Below are 23,803 nucleotides of genomic sequence, written 5' to 3' on the forward strand. Positions count from 1 at the left end.
ACATCTGCTGCCACCACGGTACATCATCTGCCACCACAGTAATCCACTGCAACCACGGTACATTTTCAGCCACCAAGGTACATCTTCAGTCACCACGGTACATATTCTGCCACCACGGTACATCTGGTGCCACCACAATACATCTGCTGCTGCCACGGTACATTTACTGCCACGGAAGTACATGTAGTGCCAGCAAAGTACATTTAATGCCACTACAGAACATCTTCTGCTACAATAGTACATCTCTTTCCACCGCAGTACATCTTCTGCCACCACAGAACATCTGCTGCCACCACAGTACATCTCCTGCCACCATTGTACATCTCTTTCCACCGCATTACATCTCCTTCCACCACAGTACATCTTCTGCCGCCACAGTACATCTGCTGCCACCACAGAACATCCCTTTCCACCGCAGTACATTTTCTGCCATTGCAGTACATCTGCTACAACCACAGAATCTGTTCCACCATAGTATATCTCCTGCCATTTGAGTACAACTTCTGCCACCACCATACAACTGCTGCCATTATAGTACATCTGCCACCACGGTACATCTTCTGCCAACACAGTAATCTGTTGCCACCACAGGACATCTTCTTCCACCACAGTACATTTCTTTCCACTGCAGTACATCTGCCACCACAGTACATGTTTTGCCATCACAGTATATGTAACCACCATAGTATATCTCCCGCCATTACAGTACATCTTCTGCAAATACAGTACACCTGTTGCCGTTGCAGTACATTTTCTGCCACAACAGTACATCTGCTGCCTTACAGTACATTTCTGCCAACAAATACGTTTTCTGCCATCACAGTGCTGACAGTAAATGCCAAAAGACAGCAAGGAAATGAAAGCGAAGATCATCCAGATGTTACAGCCCCTTTGCTCGTATCTCAAGGGCCACATGGAGGTGTGGGCCGCAGCGGTAAAATCATCGTATAATGACTTGAAAACAACGACTCAAAGTAAAAGTAAAAACAACGACCGGCCAGTCGGAGGTGTTCCCCGCTTCTATCCCCGAGTAGCTTGGACTGTCTCCATCACACCTGGACCTCTGTTCATGAATTCTCTTTAAACAATCTTTACTAACACAAATGTATAGATGGATCAATAACTCATAACCTGTTAGAAAAAATGTTTTAGAATATTTGAAAATAGCTTTTACTGTTGATTCCGCGTACAAGAATGAGGTACACATGATAAGCCAGTATGGTTGTAAAAGAGAACCATAAGTTTTATTTGTATCGCTGTACTGCCGAGTTAAAGCGTGAATACGTTCGAAACACCTACAGATTCAAACTCGCCTCCGAGACTTTGTTGAAAGACTAATAGCGCTTGAGTTTGATTGCTGTGTGGGCATCACTCCTTTTTTTCTTTTTTGGAGTTGTGATTATGAAAATTTTATGAACTACCGGTTCAGTTTTCAACTCGCGATGAGGAGTGAATCCAAAACCGGAATATTAGCATAAATAAATGGAAGCTGTCACAGATGAATGATCGCAGTCTTTTAAGAGAAAGTCATCCGTGTGCGTCGTTCCAAAATTGCATCTAAATTTGCGTGCGGGTCAAGAAAACAGTCCAACCTCTCGGGTCGCATTAGTTTAGATTGATTAGCATGTGATGCACATGTTTGTTTAGCTTCACGTCCGGCCGTGTGCAGTCAGGGCGAGCGGGATGAAACAAAAAAGCAGGAGGGAATTGGAATGAAAAGCAGGAAAGCACAGGTCATTGTCCTTTTCCTCCCTCCAGCCTTTACTTTTCATTTTCTCCTTACTTCTATAATCTGTCTCTTTCCTCCTCCTTCTCCATCTCTTGCCCTGCACCCCCACCTCCCTCTCTCCCTCTCTCCCTCTCTCTGTGAAGGTCATGCAATTGATTTTACTCTGTCTATTCATTTTTCAGGACTGGCTTTGAAACGTGGGAAGCAGACAAAAGCCACACCGGGCTCCTCCTCTTGGCTCCTCTCTTGCTTCATTCCTCCACCTTCCTGCCCCCTCGCCCATCCTGAGACACCCGGACCGGTCCTCTCCTTCTTATTTTGTCCCTTTGAATATTTCCCCTTTCCCCGTCCTCTCCCCCTCTTCCATCATTCCTCTCTCCTCCAGCGGGTCTCTGACCACGTTCCACTCACGGAATTAAAGTCATGCATCACACTTAAAACCCTGCCAATGCATTGTGGGTAGACTTGTTCAAACTGATGTCCAAATTAGCATTAGCGTTTTTCAGCGCCGGGGCCCCACAGAGACCCGGCTTGTACGATTCTCCAAACATTCAATAAAACCGGCCCGTATATTAGAAGTTAATCTGGTGCTTGAGATAATTCATACTTGTTACTCGCCGGCCGCCGGCGCGCTGTTGTGCATTTGTCAAGTGCTACACAATTCACCATGACCTTCACGTACCTGCTGCAGGCTTCTGTAGATTCGCCGTTATGGTCACCATTTGTACGACATGTCGCTTACACTGGAGCGCTACGAGCATCTGTCTTCCAACAATAAGTCCAGTTTATGCACAAAAACACACCTGGTGTTCCCGAGACCATTTTCTATCAAGGCCAGGGTGGAAAAAAAAGAACAGCGCGAGAACAGTGAGGCAAAACAATTACGAGCATGTAGAGAGCAGTCAGGGTGACAGATGTGTGGAGGCGCCGCGGACGTCACTCAGACGCTGCACTGCATGCTAGTGAAGAATGGTGTTCCTCTTTTCACGATTGATATTTGGAGCCTGGAAGTTTTCATCACGGCTCATTGTGTTCAATGAACACTGTGTATTTCATGTTACGGTGTTGGAAGCTGTAACTACACGGTTGTTGAAATAAAACTCAAGATTACTTTAAAAAGCATCTATGATTTTTTTAGTCTCTCCTGAAGTCTCTCCAAACACTCCTGGGTTCTGCTTGAAGTGAGTGTTTGAATATGTTTTATAATTTCTAACTCCGGACTCACGGTCGTGGCTCACCGGCTTTTTAAACACCAACGCAAGACTGTCTTTAGATGTTTTCCCACAGCCCTAGTGAAAACCTATTGATAGTTATATTGCAATATTCTTTTCATGATGTATTGATATACAACAGTGCTGTATCAATTATTTTGGCTTTACAGTGTGTTCATTTTTGTGTTGCAATTAAACCAACAGCCGCTAGGTGGAAGCAGCCATTATGTTGCACCTAAAGGAACAATTAAAATCCCGCTAGATCATGATTACTGAGGACAAGAGGATACAGTCGACCCAAGCAGCTTTTAAAGCTTTGGACATATTTGGTTTTAAAACAAATTAAAACAATTATGACTTTATCAAGAGTCATTTGGTCTGTAAATTCTGAAACACATGAGTCATGTACTCGACAATACTGTGAATAAGTCCTTGTTTTTACTGTATCGCAATACATTATATCAGTGCCCCTGTATCGAATCTAGAGATTCTTGCCACTACACACCCCTAGTTTACACCCTCATTAAAAATACCTCAACTCTTAAGTGCCCAACGAAAAAAATCGTTTAACTACAAAAATGATCTTGAACTACCACAACAAAACTGTGTAGAAGACTTGTAGTTTGAGATCCGTCTTAGTCTGAAGAGCAGTTTTTCGAGGTCCAGTTGAAGTATCAAGCTACGCCTCATGCAAGTCCAATGCCCATACATTTTTAAAATAGTTTTTATATTGCTAAAACTAGTGATGGCTTGATGAGACCTCATGAAACAGCTGATGAGGTATCATGATACAATTACTTAATTTTGAAAGACCACTAGATGACACACTGCTTTATAATCTAAGTTTCTAAATGATTTCAGGAATGAGTAAATCAGACATGAGAGTGGCATTTAAAAATTAAGTAACTGTATCATGATACATCATTAGCCATTTCATGAAGCCTCGTCAACACATCACCACTAAAACTGTCATGAGACTCTTAGCTTATTATGTATAACATGGCTTGTCACTCAGGAATTCACCAAAACTGTAAGGGCACTTGTACTTAACTGCTGATGTAAACATGAAATTATAATTTGTTATTTCCAACATTTATTAACGCTAACAACACAATGGAGGTGTCTATAGAAAGTTAAAGATAAAATCTACACACACTGAGTGACATTCAATATTCATTCGTACAGAATTAAACATGGTGTATGAGCCCCCCCATTGAATGTGAACAAAAGCAGCATAAAAATTCATCCGTGACCCTGCTCTGACCCCGTCCACTTAGCCGGTATTTCCACAGCTTTGAATCACATCTAATATTCATCCTGGTCTTACAGGTGTCCAGCATAAGAAGTAGCCCAACAGAACATCATATTAGTAATGATGGACTGCCAAGGGAGCGTTGAGGACCAGGAGGATGTCACATGCATCACTCAAAAGTCAAGAGATAGTTAGATAGAGAAGAATCCTCTGTGAAGGGCAAACAGTCTGCCGGGCAAGGTTAAAATACAGGTCATGGGATTTAATTCAAGTCGCGGAAACAAATTTAACATAACAAAGACACGGGAAAAGAAGAGGCTGAGATTGTTGAATTGAATCTTCTTTTTTTTAAATATTATATTGTATTATAGCTTTCGGTGCTTTGATGCTATTTATTTTTCAATGTTCTTTTCCGTCTGCTTATCCAGGTTATAAAGCAGCATCCAACGTTGAAGATAAATGAGTCCCTTACTCTAGATGCACTCGTAAAAACCGAGTATATAAACATGGGAATATCATGAAGAATTCTAAATATCATGTCACAGGCGTAGGTTTGAAACCCCTGTTCTATACCGAGTCGAGTCCTCTTTAAAACATTTTCAAACTGCCTCACATGGCATGCAGGTCCAATACTGTATATGAAACTCTCTTGTCATGGTCATTTACTCTGAATCATCTCTTTAATATCATCTTCCTCTTAATCTCAGGAGATTATCATTTATTTTCTCAATTAAATCCTGACAAGAGCCTGTGAAGTCCAGTGTTCGGTCTCTTTTTCTGCTGAGAACCATGTTCTCCGACTTAATACAAAGCAAATTCTTATTAATGCCAATTTTAATTTTCCTAATTACTTCCAATTTGGTCAAGTAAATGTTGCAGTAAAAGTTGTAAAATTCTGAATTATCCTGTGAAGGGCTTATTTTCTTTGCACCTCTCCTTTCTTTGAAAAATATTTTTCTTCCTACTCCTTTTTTGGACAACAGCGTTTTGTTATGTTTGGGTTATATTTTTTCGCCTATTTTTTAAGGCATGGTTTGATTAGTATTTTTTTTATATTGTATGTAAAAACAGTTACACATTTTAAACACGTTTTAAATCCATTAATTCATCCAGACAGATGATTCCTGAGAGAATAAACAAAGATCATAAATACCGTTTGTTTTTCTTGATATATTTCCGGATCAGTCTCACTTCTTTGATATAAAACTCCTAAACACTCGCCGTGCTGTTCTTTATGGTTCAAACGTTACATCTTATCTGTGATGTTTGATGTCTGATCTGCTTTGTCGTCTCGTCGCACACTTCCACACACAATCCCACGCTGACACGCTCGCTCTTGTAATTGTACTGTAGCTGCATTGTTTCCCCCCCCAGTAATAGTATCAATTAGTCAGGCTGTGTAATTACACTGTCCTCGTTATACAGTTAATTTCTGTAATTACAAATCACACTCTTTCTCCCTCCCTTTGTGAATCATCCATCGCTCCTTCACTCTCTTTCTCTTCGCGGGCGGCCATGTTTGCCCCGCTTGAATGTCACGTGTTATTTGGGGGGTTTACAAATGGATGCAAAAGTGACGCTCACAACCGGACAAAGTCCTGGTGGCGAGGCGTCGGAGGAGATCAGACGATGCTTTGATACAAAGAAACATGTCAGGTGGGGGTTAATTATTTTGGATGCCTGCTTCTTTTCTTCAGTCAACAGTTTGCAAAGGTGATCTGAGAAAGAAACGCTGGCCACGATATCGGTCAGAAAAACCTCCCTCACCGAGCGACGGCCGCCGAGGCGAGATTGTTTGCCGTCCTTGCTCCCGAAAGGTGGAACCATCGCTCCGTTTAAAATCAAACGGCAGGGAGCGAGCACGTCCTCGCAGCGGGTTTGAAATGCATTGATTGCGTCGTTGCGAAGAACATCACGTACCTTGAGACGAATCTCACCCATATGTGGTGTGAGATTCTGCTCCGGCCGTCTCAGGTGTAAAACTGTTGTGACCACGGCTACCATCTGAGAGGCCGTCGGCGAATGATAATTTATCCAGTGGACAGAACGATCGAGGTCAAAATGTAAGCGTCAAACTTATGGCCCCGGGGGGCAAATATGGCCCATCATGTCATTTTATGCGGCCCGCCAGATGATTGTCTCAAAATCAAAGAAGATGAATATTAAAGTTGTAATGGTGATCTAAAAAGATGTCAATATTAGTAAACCAAAGAGACAATTAGGCCGATTTGAGCCACAAATAATTTAAAGATAATTAAATAATAAAAACGATCTTTCTCTCTCTTTGTGTTTGATGGATCTACTGACTCCTTTAAGAAACATCTTAAGACGTTTCTATTTGTTCAGGCTTTTCCTTGATTTTCTGGAACTCCTGTTGTGTTATCAGTTTTATCTTGCCCTTTAAAGTATATACTTTATTGAATATTGTTTTGATTGTTTAAGCGCTTTGCGACCCTGGTCTGGAAAAGCGCTATATAAATAAAAATTACTTACTTACTTACTTACATACAACGGGTAAAGGAATTCTTTTCCTCCTACTTTTTCAAACATTTATTTTTTAAATATAGTTTTCGATGTTTTTATTGAATTTTACGCAATATTTAATTCTTAAAATATCTCACTCAAGTTTCTCCCAGGTCTGGTCTGACAGTACAATGGGCGAAGGTATGAGTTCTGTCAACAGGAGAAGTCAAAATATAGAGATATGGATCTGAGCAAGTTTTCTCTTCGTATGAGTTGAGGATGATGAAATAAAAAGCTGAACTTCTTTGGACTCCATATAGATGAGAATCTTGAGGAGAAGCTGACGCAGAAATGTCTGACCTGGTCTTCAACAGTAGTTTTGTAACGGTCATAAATGATTGTTGTGCAATACTGAGACAGACATGAAATGAGGACACGTTTAGATCTGGTTTCATACAATGTTTGATATTCTCTGTAAAAACACATGTTCAACAAAGTAAATATAAAACACTAAATAGGATATGAAATCAAAATAAAGAACTCAGTCAGATATTCTATACTTCAGTCAGATATTAATCTCAACAGAATTCATTAGCACAGTACTCATACGCTATTAGCAAATTAACTCCACAGTGTACTCTTGGTTTTAGAACATGATGTTCCTGGTCTGTTCATGTTGGAACGATCCACAATCCTTTCTCAAGAATAATGTATGGAATGAAATGATAAAGAGCTGTGTAGACTCGTCTCATTTCCACAAACACCAAGAGGCCGCGCTTTGAACGAGTGAAGGTCAGCATTTGATTTATTATTTTTTACTAAGAAAATATAATAATATATATAATATAATAATAATTTTGCTACTTCACGATGGATTCAAAGTAAACAGGTTATTTGGTATTAATATGATATTCTAGAGAGCGATTAAATATAGAAATCCAATCCAACTGTATTCAGATCACAATAATACCACTTTACATTAGTTACCACTAAAAAGGTAGGTAACATAACATTTAACTTTAAATTGTAGTTATTTGTAGAAAAAAATAAACGTTTTATGTATTTTCGGAGGAAGTCCAGGTGCGTGTCTTATGGCCCCGGACAGCTATCCATGGTTCCCAATTGTGACCTTTAATATGCTTCATACTTTTCTTTAATAAAAACTTTTTTCATGTACAGGTGTGTTCCCTCACCTTTGTTGCAGTTGCTGTCTCCCTCCAGCAGAGGGTTCCACGGCGGGTCCCCTTGGCTGGCGAAGGTGCGCATGTGCAGGTAGCTGATGGTCAGCCGGATGACGGAGGCCTTGTCCAGCTGGCTGGTGATGGCCCCGGGCAAGGGAAGCATCTTGGCCAGCTCAAAGAACTCGAAGTTCTCCTTCCCGCGGCGTGATCGTGCGGCATTGCGAGACTTTTCTTTGCGCAGGTTCTGCAGACTGAAAGGTGGGCAGTTGGGGGGGGAACGACACGGAGACAAAAGTAAAACTGCGAGCTCGAAATCGCTGGCGATGAGATTAGCATCATGCATCTGGAGGATGTCTCACCTCACGGCCATTCACAACCCCATGATTGATCCGTACTTCACAGAAAAACGACACGCGTGTGAATCTAAAAGCTCATTTCATAAATAGATATATTGGTAATAGCGGGTGCGACTGGAGTGAGACAATCTCCATTGTGACCCATCTCTGGCAGATTGGCCTGGTAATTACAGACAAACCGTCTTCTTCTATCCTGCAGAGCAGAGTCCTAATAATGCCATTTGCTCCAAAATCCATACAAGTACACAGAGAACCCACACACACACACACACACACACACACATAAACCTCTCCGTCTGTCTCTCACACACCCTCCCTCGTTTCCCTCCCTCCGCCCGCCGTTCTCTCTCATCTGGTCCCGGGCTAGTGAGCCGCTGCTGTGATTGAGGGATCAATAGTGGAGGGAGGGGCGGAGTGACAGGGGGGGTCCATGGCTCAGGTAGCCTGTCTCTCTGATTGGGTATTGACTCTCCTCAATGGGGCCTGAGTGGTGGAATTATGTTGTCACAGCCACTTCACAATTTGTGTTGGTGCGGCGCAGGAATAAAATGTGTGTGTGTGTCCGTGCGTGTGTGTGTGTGTGTGTGTGTGTGCGTGTTGGTGTGCGTAGAACAAGCCGAATTTCCAGCTTCTGTGTTTGTTTTTTGAAAAACACAAACAGATCAGGTAATAATTGCACGCACCCATGTGTATAAGCTAATGTGTTCTTTTCTTTCTTCCCGTGATTATACCGCCTCGCCCCGGCCACCAAGAACAATCAATACTCCCGCATTGATTGCGCTTAGTTTTTATATCCGCCCGCAAATGACTGGCCATTAATAATTCCAGCCAAATGTACTTCATCTCCCACCCCGGGACGGCGAGCTGTCAGGGCTGGCAGGTGGGCAACAACACAGGTGATGAGAAGCACTGAGGAGACTCGTGTGTTTCATTGACGGGGAATTCTTTTTTTTTCAAAGCTGTCAGCGTAGACAAGAGTGTTAATGCGTGGATGTCACCTTGCCCAGATTAATTCACAGACATGCACAAGGGCTTATACAGTATCAGTGTGTGTGTGGGTGTGTGTGTGTGTGTCTCACCAGGGCAGGGTGGGAGGCTTGGCCAAGAGTCCTTGTAGGAAATCCCACTCCACGCTCACACACTTCCCCTCATTGACAAATGGCATGGTGGCCATCCTTCTCCCAGTCACGTGCCGACGCCACTGTCAGCGGAGGCTCTGATTGGCTGACGACTCAGATCTGCGGAGACCAAAACGAAGGTTATGAACAACCGGTTTTAACTTGTTGACACAAATGAAGAGACGCTGGCGTGTGTGTGTGTGTCCTTTTTTTTTCGCAGTCACGTCCCCGTCGTACCACCGAAGGCAGGAGGAAATACCTCGTCTCAATTTGTCAAGTCGACACAGCCGATTCAATTAGAGACGTTACTTTCATGCATTTATTCATCCTGTTGTGATGTTTGCATGAAGTCATCAACACTCCCGGCTGTAATCCGTCATGTCAGCTGCCACCGTCACGTGGCTCTTATAGGTTGTCACTTTGCGAGATTCGTCTGACGATCAGGGATCCTCGAAAATATGAAACAGAGCTAGTCGAATCACTCCAGCACCACCGCAGGTTCTCGGCACACACACTGCTTTTGTTGCTCCTTCTGAACCAATTTAGAGTCTGGAAACATCTTCAAAGCGGCAAAAAGGCGTCCCACGAAACTGGTGCAATTTACACTTCGCTTTTTTTTTTTTTCCATCTTCCAAGACACAAACTGGAAAAATATTTTCCCACCTCAGGCTTACATCTCTATTTTATTGTGAACCAGGTGACAATTTTCAGGAGCAAATTTTTTTTTTTTTAAATGTATTTAATTTGAAACATTTCCCCATTTATAGTGTGTCATGAAATGGTAAAATTAAGCTCAACTTATATCAAATTGTGTGTTAACTACCTAAGACCTAGGCTCCTGCCAGGGTTTAAGCGATTGAGCCAATGTCAAGTATGAAGGCACAATGTCTTCTTAATAGCTAGAGAAGGCAAATGCTATGGGGTGGCGTATGGACAGGCATGAGATTGGGAAAAAGGCTAAGACAAAGAAAATTGTTGTGATTGTAGCCGTCAATATACTGCCCTTGCTTGAAGTAACGATTAGCATTGTTTGTGTTTCATGTGACTAACAGATTGTAAAGAAAACATGAAATGCCTAAAAGCCTTACAGAATGCCATAGCAAAATCACATTTTGAATGCTTGGGTGAGGTTTTCGGTCTCATGCCTTGACGTCATACCAAAAGGAACAATGAAAAAATGCTAAATCAATGGACAATTAACTGACGATCCATATACACACTCTTGAGATACTTATGAAATGAATTCTGTTAATATTCTCTAAGTTGTGGGCCAAAACAAAACTGCATATTTACCAGGAAGTATTAGTGTGATTGAGATATTTTCTTATACTTGGAGGCTCGATATATCTTAATTATCTCCATGTTTGTCCTCATTCACTTATTAAAGTCCTTTACTTCAGTTTTACCGTTATTGGCAAACTCTTTATAATTGTTCAATAATCTCATGTTGTTACCTCATCTTCAACACAAGCAACTTTATAGCTCAAAATATTAACATGAATATTAATCTCTAATTTGGCCCCCGGGGACTTAAGTTTGACGCATGTTTTGTCGACCATCTAAAATAAAGAAATCGTACCTTATAATTGTGTTTAAAGGGTCAGACTTGGACAACATGTCTTGAGTTTCAGATACACATTAAATGATAAAAGTAGGTCCAGTATATACTGAGGCGTCGATGATGCAATAGCAAAACAAAACTTGCGCAATCAAAACACAAACAAGAGAATTAGTTTGCGCTCTTTTGTTTGTGCTTTTTTAATTAGCTGCTGGACAATACAGTGATGAATATGCATGTTCTGGTCTGAGAGAATGGTTAAGGTATCGAGGGAAACGTGCAATCGCCACAGTGAGCGGAAAAAAAAAACGCAAGTTGATAGAATACGATTAAGATCCGATTATACACAGAAAACCATAATTAGCATTAAATGCTTGGATGAAAAACCATCTTATAATTTCGTGCTTGATCTAATTGGATCATTTGCATTTAAGAAAAAGCTTCTCACGGATGGACGACTGAAAGATTTAGACGGTCTGACGTCAAACTTAACAGAGTGTGAGGCGGACGTGCTCGCGATCCACTCACGAATGTTGATTCTCTCTCCCTGGAATCTTTTGCTGAAGTGTTCAAAGTTTTCAGATCATTTGTCGAGCGTTTCGTTTTGCCCTCCCACAGCCGTTCCCCAAGTTCTCGCCGGGCCTTTTGGGAAAAGTAATTTCCCTCCCCTGATATAAACGCAGAAATGGAGACAGAGAGCGAGCAATTAGGCTTCTCATCAACATAAAGATGAAGGAAGGTTCTGGAGATAAAGATCTCACACATATTTTGTATCTACTGGTGTCTTGAGACAAAAGAAGTTGATCGTCTCCATCACAGTTTCACGCCCGTATCTCCGCTCTCTGTGCTGCATTGACATTTAAAGGGCTAGCGTGGCCCCGAGCACCCTGGTGTCATGCCCTAGGGCCCGAGACGCCCTCTCCATCTCCCCCTCACTCTCTCTCCGTGATCCTCACTCTCGCACTCGCTCGGTCTTTGGCCTGGCTGGGTCAGCACAATAAAGCCAGAAGAGTTTTGGCAGGGCGGAAGAAAATGGATTGTGTCTGGAGTTTCTCTGCTAGCTGACCCCGGCTAAGAGGGGTCAGTAGTAGCCGGTCAGGTTCCACAGATATGATTTTCACAAACATGATCCAAAACGGCAGCGAGCATGCACAAAAACTTCTTGGATCAGTTTCAAATGCAAATGCGGGATCAGAACGGTTGGATGAGTTGTTGAGGAAACTTTTATACTTTAGCTTTGAACAGAAATGAAGCTGTGGATATTGCAAACACGATCTTAGGTCAACTGCAGACTGAATGAGTGGGCATACCAATTCCACTGAATATTTTCAAACTGCTAAAATGTATTTAAAAAAAAACATAGTATTGATCAAAGTTTGAATCAGTTCTAATGACAGAACACAACCGCACTTGAAGACGAACAAACATTTATGTAGGTGGATTTTTTTTTCATCTGTAAGCATCACAATAATAATAAACAATGATTTATTCTTTTTTACATTATAGTATTTTTATAGTGTCCAGAAACATCTTCAAAGCTGCAGGAGCCGTCCTACAAAATTGGTACAATTTACAATTAGCTTTTTTATATTTTTTAATCTTCCAAACGACAAACATAAATCTTTCATATTATTTTTTTTTTAAACATTTTCAGGGACAGGTGACTTCATCTTGTAACAGGAAGTATGTTTTGCCAGCGTTTATCTAACTGGATCCACAATCTTTTTAAAGGATCTCTCACTCTGTGGTGCAGAACTAGCAGTTCTTGCTCTTGCGTGCAGTGTGTTGTGATATCCAGAAAGGGAAATGCCACTAACAATACCAATCTATTCAAACTATTGATAGTTAAAAATCAAAGCAGATTCTAAAAGGCTAAAAGTTTTGTAGCCTTAACATGTCTGAAATGACAGGAAGTCAAGCAGCACGTCAAACTGAACAGGTCAACACCACATCGGGTCAAGCCGGACGAGATTGAAGAGACACAACGCAAACCAATAATGCGGCGATCCCTCATCGACGATGTGTCAGGAGTAATGAGCGTCAGACGCTGAATTAAAAAGGGCGTGTCAACCTTCAGAGAGGAAACTGAAAACCCTGGATACGACCTAACTTCTCCGCCGTCAATTCGCTCTTCCTGCCGCACACTCGGAGACATCATAGTCGTCTGGTCAAACAACAGCTCAGCCAATGGCGCGCCAGGATTGAGTCAAGCTGGACACAGGAGGATGGCTCTAGAATCTACGATCACACTTGGGATTTCTCTGCTGTTCACATCTAGTCAAGTAGTAAAGTAGGTTCTGGCTGATTTTGGGAAACACAAGTACACTAATACTCTACGGCAGTATTGTCAATCTCAGTCACACATAGGTGTGTGTATGGACAAGAATCTTACGATACACAATAAAGAGGCAACGATACGATGTATTGTGATATATTGCGATACTTTAGAAACAAGGATATATTTGTAGTATTGCCCGAGTACTTGACTCTGATGTTAACTTACACAGTCGTGACTGTTTTCATTTGTTCTGAAACCAAAATATGTCCAAATATCAGCTTAAAAAGCTGCTGAAGTCAACTGTATCCCCTAGTCCTCAGTCACCACTGAGATCTTGCAGTCTTTTATTGTTCCTTTAGCTGTGGCTGACATAATGACTGCTACCATCTATTGGCCAGAAGTTTAATCGCAACACAAAAATGAAAAAAACCCTTCGAATATTTGCCTGTATTGTAAATTAAAAAAAACATAATTATTTAAATGTATACACACTTGATTGAATTAATTGAAACAGACTTTGATTGGCGAATATTTATACAGTCTATTGATATTTTTATGACACCAGATACCAACATCTTTGAGGCCGCGAGCTGGGATATTTTATTTTATATTGTTGTGGGATAGCCTATGTTAGCTATCTCTATGTCCTCCACTCCCACCAAATACCTTCAAAGTCGGTCCTACACAAGACATTGATTACTTATTTTCCTTATATAAAGACATCCTGATGTCTCCATATCTACATGTTCATGTATTTACTTTTAATTTTCGACAATCATCCAGAGGGCCACAGAAAATAACCTGGCGGACCGGATTTGTCCTATTATTTGTCTTAACTTTAGGATTAAGGTGTAGGATTTCTCCACACTCGTCCTCCTCCAGAGTCCATCCTGCAACACTTGCTAAAACTCTGCTGAAGGTGAGACGGGCTGGAGCGGTGGTCGCACCACCTCTGTCTAACAACTTCACCTTTGTCACCTCTTCTATGTCACCAGGATAAATGCCGGAGCGCCGGAAAGACGGTCGGAAAAGAAGCAGGGGAGACGATTTACAGTCACTCTATCGTTACCACACACCTTTCACTGTCCTATTTTTTTTTTATCTCTTAATTGACCTTATCTGGGCTTATCTAATCTCTCCTGCCATCTTTCTGTCTTGAACAATCGCTCCATCTCTCTCCGTGTCTCCCTCTATCAGTTCAGACACATCGGCGTAATGGACGACGGCCTCCACAGTAATTATTCAATCAGCCTCATAACCTTGTCGCAGGTTGGACGGGCCGTTAATGCACTCGCCCAAATGGACCCGGCCACTTTGAGTCTCTCTCCGCAAAAACAGGCTGAATGTCAGGAGAGTCATTCCAGACGCAAAACTATCGTCTCTGCGAGATGTAAGGAGGAGGAAAGTACCGAGAGGTGGAAATTATTTGCTTCAAATGAGACATTTATTTTAGCTGGAAGAGCTTAAACATTTTATTCTACTTGAATTGAACACAAACAAGCTTTTGTAGGTTATAAATGTATTTTCATAGATGCCCAGCAAGAGAAAACAACCACCCAGTTCCAGAACACACAGCAAAAGTTGAAGCTTCTTTAAGCAACGAATACTTAAAATCTCCTGGTTCACCATGGTTACTTTCATGAAAACCAACAAATATTTAACCGATTACTGTTTTTCACTCTGCCGACGAGGTGACATGGTCATCAAACCAGGGTTCTAACACAGGGCTATTCAACTTAAAGGGATAGTTCCACTGAAATTATATTTAATATAATATTAATTATAATAATAATTTAGTCATTATCTACCCACTCTTATTTCTACTAAGGTTTGGGAGAAGTTTCGGAATAATCTGTGCCTTGTTTGGAGTTACAGGGTGGGTCTGGAGAGCAAGGCATGTCAATATATATGGACATTTGCTTTTTCTTGATGGAAAATACACATAATACAAAAATCCAAACACCTCCATACTGCTGAGTGACTTGTATTAGACCCTAGACATGAGAATTTGTCACAAGAAAAATTTGAGCTTAACATGACAAAATAGTCTGTGCTATAAAGCCTAGAATATATATATTTTGGAACAAATTCTTATGTCGAGGCTTCAATACAAGAGTGACATTATAGATGATGTGTTTAGGTGCATCTTTCTGGTTGTAGAAAAGTGATCCCCGTTCGCTACCGTCATATGGACAAGAATTACTGGCCGCACCCCTGCTTTAAATCCTTTGAAACTTCTCCCATCCTTTAGTCATCATGAAGGTGAGTCAAAAATTAGTGATTTTCTTTTTTTTAAATTGCAGATTTGGACCTAATAAGGACATAATAAGGGAAAATTACAATACAAATATAGTTTAACTTTGCAACAGTTTTCATCGCTTTTTGACAAAGGCCTATTTTTTTTAAGCAGTAATCCGGGAAGCCCCAGGTTAGGTCATGCAACACGGGAAGAATTAACAACAGATTGACTGAAAAATATCTACACAAAGTCAATGCCAGAGGGATTCCCTTGTCACGATGTTTGTGCCATAGACAGAGACACTTATCTGTTGCTATTTCCATACATAAGTGCTCAACGATGTCTAACATCGTGAATGCATCGTCATCCATTCGCCTAACGTTCAACAGGAAATAGGAGAAGTGGGTTGATCGTCCCACGAAACTGGACATCCTTCCAGAAATCCGGCCCCTCAGGACATTGGAAGTCGAACGGCGGCGCTCTAATGCATCACGCGGAGACGAACCGGGCGTGGAGCGTGACCGCAGGTGTTGTCGACTCGCTACATATTCATAAGTGTGCCGTGCGAGTGTGTACGTATAAATGTTTGTTCGAGACCCCCGACCCCACGGAGTCGTGCTCTCTTGGCTGGCGCTCAACAGTAGCAGAGCGGCTCGCCGCTTTCGGAAAGCCGCTGTTCGCCGGGGCTCGTCTCTCGCCGCCCGCCTTGGCTCCCGCTCTGTTTATTTTCAGTGGGGACGTTTAATTAGGGCCTCCAGCTGTCAGGGGTTCGTTAGCACGCCCCTCCTCTCCCCGACGTGGAGCCCGCCCTATAGGGAGTCGGGGCGCGTGAGGCAAATGAACACATTTAAGTCCGGCAGCACGCAGACAGACAATAGCTCCTGCGTCGTGCCACCAGCTCCCTAAGGTGGAGACATGCTTGTTTTATGCCTCATCTGCACAACCCCTGGGGCGCCATCCACAGTCGGGCCAAGACTGAGAATGTGGCGGCAGCTGAGCTTTCATGGCTCACTAGAGATCACATGCACCACGCCATCATGCCAAGGTGAGAGCCGAGTCGGTTTACGAGGGAGCGACGAGGAAACGGCGCAGAGCCGTCGTTTCCTGTCACCTTGTTAGCTTTGAGTGACACGAACCCCTTCTTGTGATGATAAAACAACAACACACGTTTAATTATATCGGATCTTATTAAGATGAGTCAGCAGGAATCACTTCCTGGATGAAGCCCGCTGAGATTACAGATTTAAGCAGCTACAGAGTTTTCTCAGGACACTTCACTGTTTAAACAATGAAGAAGAGAAAATAGGTTCCAGATCCCCTCAGTTATTGATAGTAGCAAAGAAAAACCTGTCTACAGGCAGAAACCTTGATCAGAACCAGACTTAGGATCTGTTGCTAGAACTATGCATGCATTTGATCAGGGACCCATTTGCTTAAAGTTAGCAAGTAGAATAGACTTGGGTAAAGCCTGGGGTCTGTTGTGGCCCTTTCACTGTATTTATACAACAAAAATAATATAGAATGAAAATATAAAACTGGTAGAAACTGGTTGAAAGATGAACATTACTGTCGTTTTTAAAATCATACCTGTGTCAACCCTAAATATATCTTCTTTTTTGGGGGGAATATTTCCTTTTTTTTCTCCTCAAAAATACTTTAAAATAATGTTTAATAATAAAGTATATCCATATAATATTTATATATTTTTTCAGCGATATTTTTAATCAGAATACATTGATAAAAATGTCATATTACAGATAAGAGGTTTCTATATACAACTTAATTAAAATTTAACTGTGTAGCTTTATCCTGTTACTGGTCAGAAACATCTTAACATTTGCTGAGACTAAAATGTTTTGTTCTGTAGTTGTTTTTTTTACAATAAGAAGTTTTCATATAGTCCCAGTGGTCCAGCTACCAAAACAACAACATCATACAACAAGTCCAAGATTACACTGCAACAGTTGAAGCTTTTTGCAGCCAAATTCATAATAAAACTTCCTGTTTTGACGTTGTCACTTTCATGAAATTCGAGAAATATTTAACCATTTACTGTTTTTGCCTCTGCCAAGGGGATCCTTTCATGTGGATCAAACAAGTCAAGAATTTTAGAAAATGTAAACTTTGGGTAAACATGACTACATTTGGTTGTTCCTTCGGATCAATGAATCATTCCAGATCATTTCATTGAGCTTGTGGCTATCAATAATATTTCAAATGCTAAAAGAGGTACTGAACTTTGTGGATGAAAATAAACTTTCATCTACACTCTTTTAAATGCTCTTCAGCTTTTTTTTTAAAATATATTGAGCTGTTCTGGTATTTTCATTAATATATATATATATATAAATATATATATTATTTAATCAATACATAGTCTTCTGCACTGTTTCCCAGGAAGAGTGACGAGTGAGTTAATTTTCTTTCACACTATAAGCACAGCTGTCAGGAACCAACAGATGCCGAGTCAAAACACATTTCAAAGCTCGTCCTTTAAATACATGCATTATAGAAATGAAAAAAAAGCATCTCACAAAGTCAATACATTACCTGAGGCTAAAAAACCAAGACAATTAACATTATTTAATACTTTTTTTCTGCTCTGAAAGTGAAAACTCTTTCATTATTAAGTCTTTAGTGGATGTTTTCAGCGATTGTTTACCTAGAGATGAACATGTTGAATAACATTTACAGGACGAACATTCCATATCATGCAGGAAACATGCTTGGAATGACACAACAAGAATACTTGATGGAGCTGCTTTTTTTCCCTTCCATCCAGCCTTTCATGTTGTTGAGTAGTTGTAAATGAGTGTCTGGAGCGTCGGGGGAGATGAAGTTTGGTATTCTGGTTGGAGGGCTTAAAGCTACTTATCATGCATTACGGCTCTGGTTGGACCTCAGGATTTGGAAGTCAAAAGACTTTTTTAATGTACAATTTTTCAGCCGCTGATCAATCGACAGCTGCTGGACACGAGCCTCTCTGCCCTTCTCTCTCTCAACATTACATATTCGGACTTGCTCCGTATTCTGCTTCCATATCAGAGCGCCGGCTGCCTTTGACCTTGACGACTCTAGATCATTCCCAACTCAAGGTTCTCTCCAACTCTCAAGGGCCCTGGAGCCCCCCCTCCTTCTTTCTTTTTCCCCCCCTTCTTCCTCCATCCCATCATCCAAGCACCCCCTCGTTGCTCCTGCCTGGCCCCTGCCAGGGTCATTAATTATCTAATGGAATCAATACGCCGTTAGATTGGACCAGAGTGACCCCGCCCGCCCCCCCAGGTATCTCTGGACTGATGAGGAGGAAAAGGAGGGATCCAGAGGGGGTCTTAAGGAAGTCCACGAGTGGCCTGTCCCTATACTGGCGAAGTGTAGAATAAAGAGATCAGCGATAAATAAATGATAGGGAGGGGGGGAGTCGGGAGGGGGGGGGGGGGGGGGTCATAAGTAAAGGTAGAAGCAAATCAGACAATCAAGAGAAAGGGGGGAGAGAGAAATGAGTGAAGGATGAAGTTGAGAGAAAGGAGAGAGAAAGAGATTTGCTAATGTTCACGCTCGGTAATCAATATCCTTCTCCTCCTCCTCTTTTATTACAGCCGGGCTTTGGTGAGCCCGCTTTGATGTCCAGAGCTCACGGGCGCGCCGAGCGACGCAGAATCCAATCCACGTCCGTCATAATTACCATCCACCTCGGCGGCGTACATACAAAGGAAACGCTCCACTTCACCTGCGCCGTATTAAATATCAAGTAGAAATGACCGCCACACAAACCGGCTGCTGCACCACATCAATCCGAGGCAGGCGGCGCCACACGAGAATCAACATTCAAGCTAATTCAGACGTCAAGCTGTGGAGCTATTTGTTAGTAACCAGGCTGGTAATGAAGAAAAATCCTTCAGAAGGTCCAATATTTGACTACTTCCTGTGAGGAACTTCAACTTTTGATTTAACATTTTCTCTGTGGAATAACACAAACATGGTGAAGGGTTTGTTTATTTCTATGTTTATATTATAGCACCAATTAAATGAAGTTAAAAAAGGTCAACAGAAATTATAGTCTACTTGATTTGTTGTGCAACTACAACAAATTGGTTGGCATTCATTTAGTTGCTAGCTTAGCGTTCACCAGATGCCCTAAAGAACATTTTTGTTGAAAGATATTCGTCAGTGGTGAACTAAAACAACCATATGAATAATATAACATAAAATGAAGAGAATAACCTCCACTTATGAAGTGTGGCGTATACTTTCGCCAGCTTGAGAAACTTATTAAATCTAAAGTCTTGATCTTTAAATCTTTAATATAATTGTTTGATAATTGAAAATATAAGATTGTGGCTTACTTTAAAAATTAACATTAGTAGCTCTAAAAACAATTTTGGTTTGTCTTTTTAGCTTTTTAGCTTAGTTTTTAGTTAAGTTGATGCATTTTAAATATCCTTCTGACAAATAATAATATTCACAAATAACCATAAATTACTTTATTTTCACTGACAATTTGGAAAAAAAATTCAGATTTTGAGATTGTATTTGAAAAAAAAAGCTTAAAGATCATTCCTCTCACAACAGTTTAAGATTTAGTTCAGACTTGTAAAGCTTTTTGCGAGTTAAAAAATAACACTGTCAACAGCACAGATGAATCGATTCACTTCCTCCATCAAGTCATTCAAGGTGTTCCTCCCAGAGATGCTCCTGCTGCTGTCCTGAGCCCGAAGACACCAGATCCACTTCCAGAGTCCGACCACATTAAAACCCGACCTCTAAATAACCACAGGCCACAGCCTCAGCACTCGGGGTCACCACTCTCCTCACCGAAGTTTGAACGCCCGGATTTGAGAGAGCAGCAGGGTCCACATGCAAATGCTCGAACATCAATTACAGGGTCAGGGTTCGGAGCAGTGGGGTCGAGATGAGAGGTGAAACGTTACTGAAGCCCTTTTGGAACGTGGCCATTTCAACATGTCTGAAATCTTCACGAAGAATTAAATAAAAACAACTTCTGAAGAGCTGGATTTGGATATGGAAGTGAATGTGAGCGCAGATACCGACACATTGTGTGTGTGTGTGTCACTAAGCAGTGTGTGTGTGTGGATCCCTCCAGGACAGCGTGTGAATGACAGCGGGGTTATGTAAGGAGCCACAGCGGGGCCGAAGTGGACAGTCCGACCGGAGATCAGGTCAGCAGAGTGTGACACTAAACACATCTCCCTGACACTGCACTGACACTCTCTGTCACAGACTCACACACTGTCTGTCAACACTCTGCACACACACACACACGCGCACGCAAGTGTGTGAGAGGCTGTCTGTCAACACACCCCGGTGTGTGTGTGTGTGAGAGCAGCAGAGAGAGACAGAAATATCAAGAGAGGAAGAGACAGGTGGATCGTCTTCCTACCTGAACTTGTCAGCGAGTCATGAGAAGATGCTACTTCAGTTTAAAGAGGAAACTTTGCTGCGCCATAGATTTACGCCTCAAACCTAAGAGGCTACCACAAACAAAAAGTATGTTTAAAAAAACAGTTTTTTTCCACAGGACAGTCCAATAACTTCCTTTTTTCCAAAAGTAATCCACAGTAAAAGGGCTGTCCACTTGAGCTGCCTGTTGGCATGAAGCGCCGCGCCTTCAACTCCGTGTCTGGCTCTAATAAAAAAGGCCTAAAGGTAGGGCACGGCCGGGAGTCGCTGCATATGCATGAGAAGTGCAACGGATGGAAGAGCTCAGTGGATCAGTGGGCCGGTGCACAGACGCAATGACACAGGTCTGTTTCATGTCAGCGTCGCATTCCCAGTTTTATTGAAGCGCCCGCGTGCCAACGCTTAAGTCAAACTCCAAACTCTTTACTAGTTTAAATAAATTAAAAAAAAGACCAATAAACGCTCTAATAGAAAAGAGTTGAATACTTAAAAATTCAAATATTTAGACACACAAATATAACAGGCGATTAAAAAACAATTATCCAAAACACAGGATGTGTTTTTCAGGATAAATGATATAAAATAAGCAGAATTATCGAGGAATAAACGATTTAAACGACTGTTTGATGTTATTTACTTTAGAGCAGCAGCAAACACTGTGTCACAGTCCTTCAGCCAATTTTCGGACCACCTGCTGCAAACACCCCGAAGGCATCGAACGTTACTGAGCCAGTAAACTGTGACCAATTCTGCCACTGCAGGTGGAGACGAAGCCCCTCACTCAGCCTCTCTATCTCAAAACTCCTGCACACACACACATGCCTGAAAGTACATTTTTTGAAGCGGTGGACCACAATTATTCAGGTCAAACACACATAATTATTTTTTGCTTATCTCTAAAGCAAAGCTGGAGACGAATTGCACGGCGTTTGCTAATCAAAAAATGTAATGGATGAAATTCAGCGTGAACTTTGTGAGAAAAAAATAAAAAAAACCTCCAATAAGCTTCATGTAAGGGAGTTAGAGTCCATTAATAATTGAAAATATTCATTTATTATGAATCCTAAATATGCACTTTAAGTGAAGCATCACGCCGGCTGCTCATTGAAGAACGGTTTGAGGGAGAAAAAGTGTGAAAAATGCAAGAAAACATGAAACAAAACTCTTAATTCAAGATGATAACTTCGAGGAAAAAAAACTAACCAGAGAGTTACACGGCGCCTCAATAAGACTGACAACAAAAACTTTTCCAGAGTACGATGAGACGGGACTGACCGAGCGCGAGTGTGTGTGTGTAGAAGTTGTAAGATCTTTTATCTACTCACCTGACGGGCATTTCCAGCGTTCAGGCTGCCGCTGTTAGTGTGATCCACTTTGTCTCTCCTCCTCCTCCTCCTCTTCTTCTTTCCTCCTCCTCTTCTTCTCCTCTGTGGTGCCCCTGCTCTGCCCCGATGATGCCACCCCACCACCGCACCACCACACCACCTCGATCTTAAACACAGCCAACAAACACTGTGTGTGTGAGCCAAGGGGACTGGGACAGGGGCAGCGTCAATCCCCTCACTTTCACAAAAGCCACGCAGCCGGACACACTGAGGACTCCCGTAGCAACTGTGTGTGTGTGTGTGTGAGAGAGAGGGAAACAGAGAGAGAGAGCGAGAGAGAGAGAGAGAGTGTGTGTTTGCGTTTCCGTGGCTCTCAGACTCACTTCACTAACACTCTGCTCCGCTGCCTCTTGGAGATGGACTCGGGATTAGGACACAGCCAGTGTGAGAATCTCTCCCCGGCTTCTCTCTCTCTCCCTCTCTCTCTCTCTCACTCCTCGACTCCCTCTCTCGGCGGCGTGCTCCCTCCCATCCTTCCTCTCCCGCTCGCTCATTCACTCTCCTCGCTCAGCTCTTTTCTTTTCATTTCCTCTTGGGAAAGCCGTGCACACCAGTTGTCTCTGCCTTCAGCTGCTCCCTCGCTCCCTCTCGCTCCCCTCAGTCACTAGTAAATATAAAAGGCATGCTTGTACAGCCCCTCGCCTCAGTCTCTTTCTGCCGCTCCCTCCCCTAACTCAGTGTGTCTCATGCTTTCGTTTACCCCCACCTCGCCGTGCCCCCCCCCTCACTTTCTTTCTCACTGTCAAAGCTGCCTTTCAAATGCTGATTAGCAACCGGAGTAAAAGACAGAGATGGAGAGAGAGAGAGGAAGACGAGTGGAACAAGTGGGAGATTCCATCACATGCAAGCATATTGTAAATGCTGACTCCTGTCCCATACACACACACACACAAACACACACACACTGACACACACACATGGTTCAGATTCCCCAGAGACTTCGACTAATCTCAACATGTATCTTGTTCGAGTGCATTTTTCTGTGAGAGTGTGTAATGAGTGTTGTTTGGATGTGTTTTGATGGACACGTTGTTTTCTGTCGACATACCAACACAACAAGTCAACTTTCTGTTTGGTCAAAGTTTGGAAATCACTTTTTTTTTTACCAAGTACCATGTAGATGTTTTAATTTTTTTTATAAATAATATTGTGGCTAACCTCTAAATGTGTATGTGTAAATGTTTAGCTCTAAAATCTTTTAGTGGGTTTAAAATGTATATATTTCAAATATTAATCTGATCCGATTCATTCATAAATAACCTTAAAGAACTTTATTTTCACTCGTTCATTACAGATTCAAGAAGAAAAGGATGTTCGCAGATTAGTCAAATTGATTCACTGGTTCCTCTGTTCAAGTTGCTCAGGGTCAGAAAGGTACCAAGTAGAACCAAACTTTTTTGGTACTTTCCTGCTCAAGACCTTGGCTCCTGCAAAGGTAAAACTGATGTATTCTGCTGTATGCTAAAGAAACACTGTCTTAGAAATAGCCATTAAAGTGTTATAGGGTTGTATGTAAAACTCCCAGGCAGGCATAGATCATGATTAAATATATTATAGTAAAGGGCATAATTTGTCGACATACTGAATATTTCTCTTCCAACAATAAGTCAACCTT

At 41.9% G+C, this 23,803-nt stretch overlaps 1 protein-coding gene across 1 annotated transcript in view; it reads right to left on the reverse strand.

The window, feature by feature from the left end:
• The window catches only part of npas1 (neuronal PAS domain protein 1), a 59,691-nt gene extending 36,725 nt beyond the window's left edge, over nt 1-22,966 (reverse strand). The window contains exons 1-4 of the mRNA XM_087796258.1: nt 22,512-22,966; nt 22,129-22,294; nt 9,272-9,430; nt 7,849-8,087 (exon numbers count right to left, since the gene is read on the reverse strand). Coding sequence (XP_087652384.1) covers nt 7,849-8,087; nt 9,272-9,366 — 334 coding nt within the window. The 5' untranslated portion in view covers nt 9,367-9,430; nt 22,129-22,294; nt 22,512-22,966. The remainder of the gene's footprint in view (nt 1-7,848; nt 8,088-9,271; nt 9,431-22,128; nt 22,295-22,511) is intronic.
• Nucleotides 22,967-23,803: the final 837 nt, after the last annotated feature.

This window comes from Callionymus lyra, chromosome 7 (assembly GCF_982586985.1).
Source record: "Callionymus lyra chromosome 7, fCalLyr1.hap1.1, whole genome shotgun sequence".
NCBI classification, from domain to species: domain Eukaryota; kingdom Metazoa; phylum Chordata; class Actinopteri; order Syngnathiformes; family Callionymidae; genus Callionymus; species Callionymus lyra.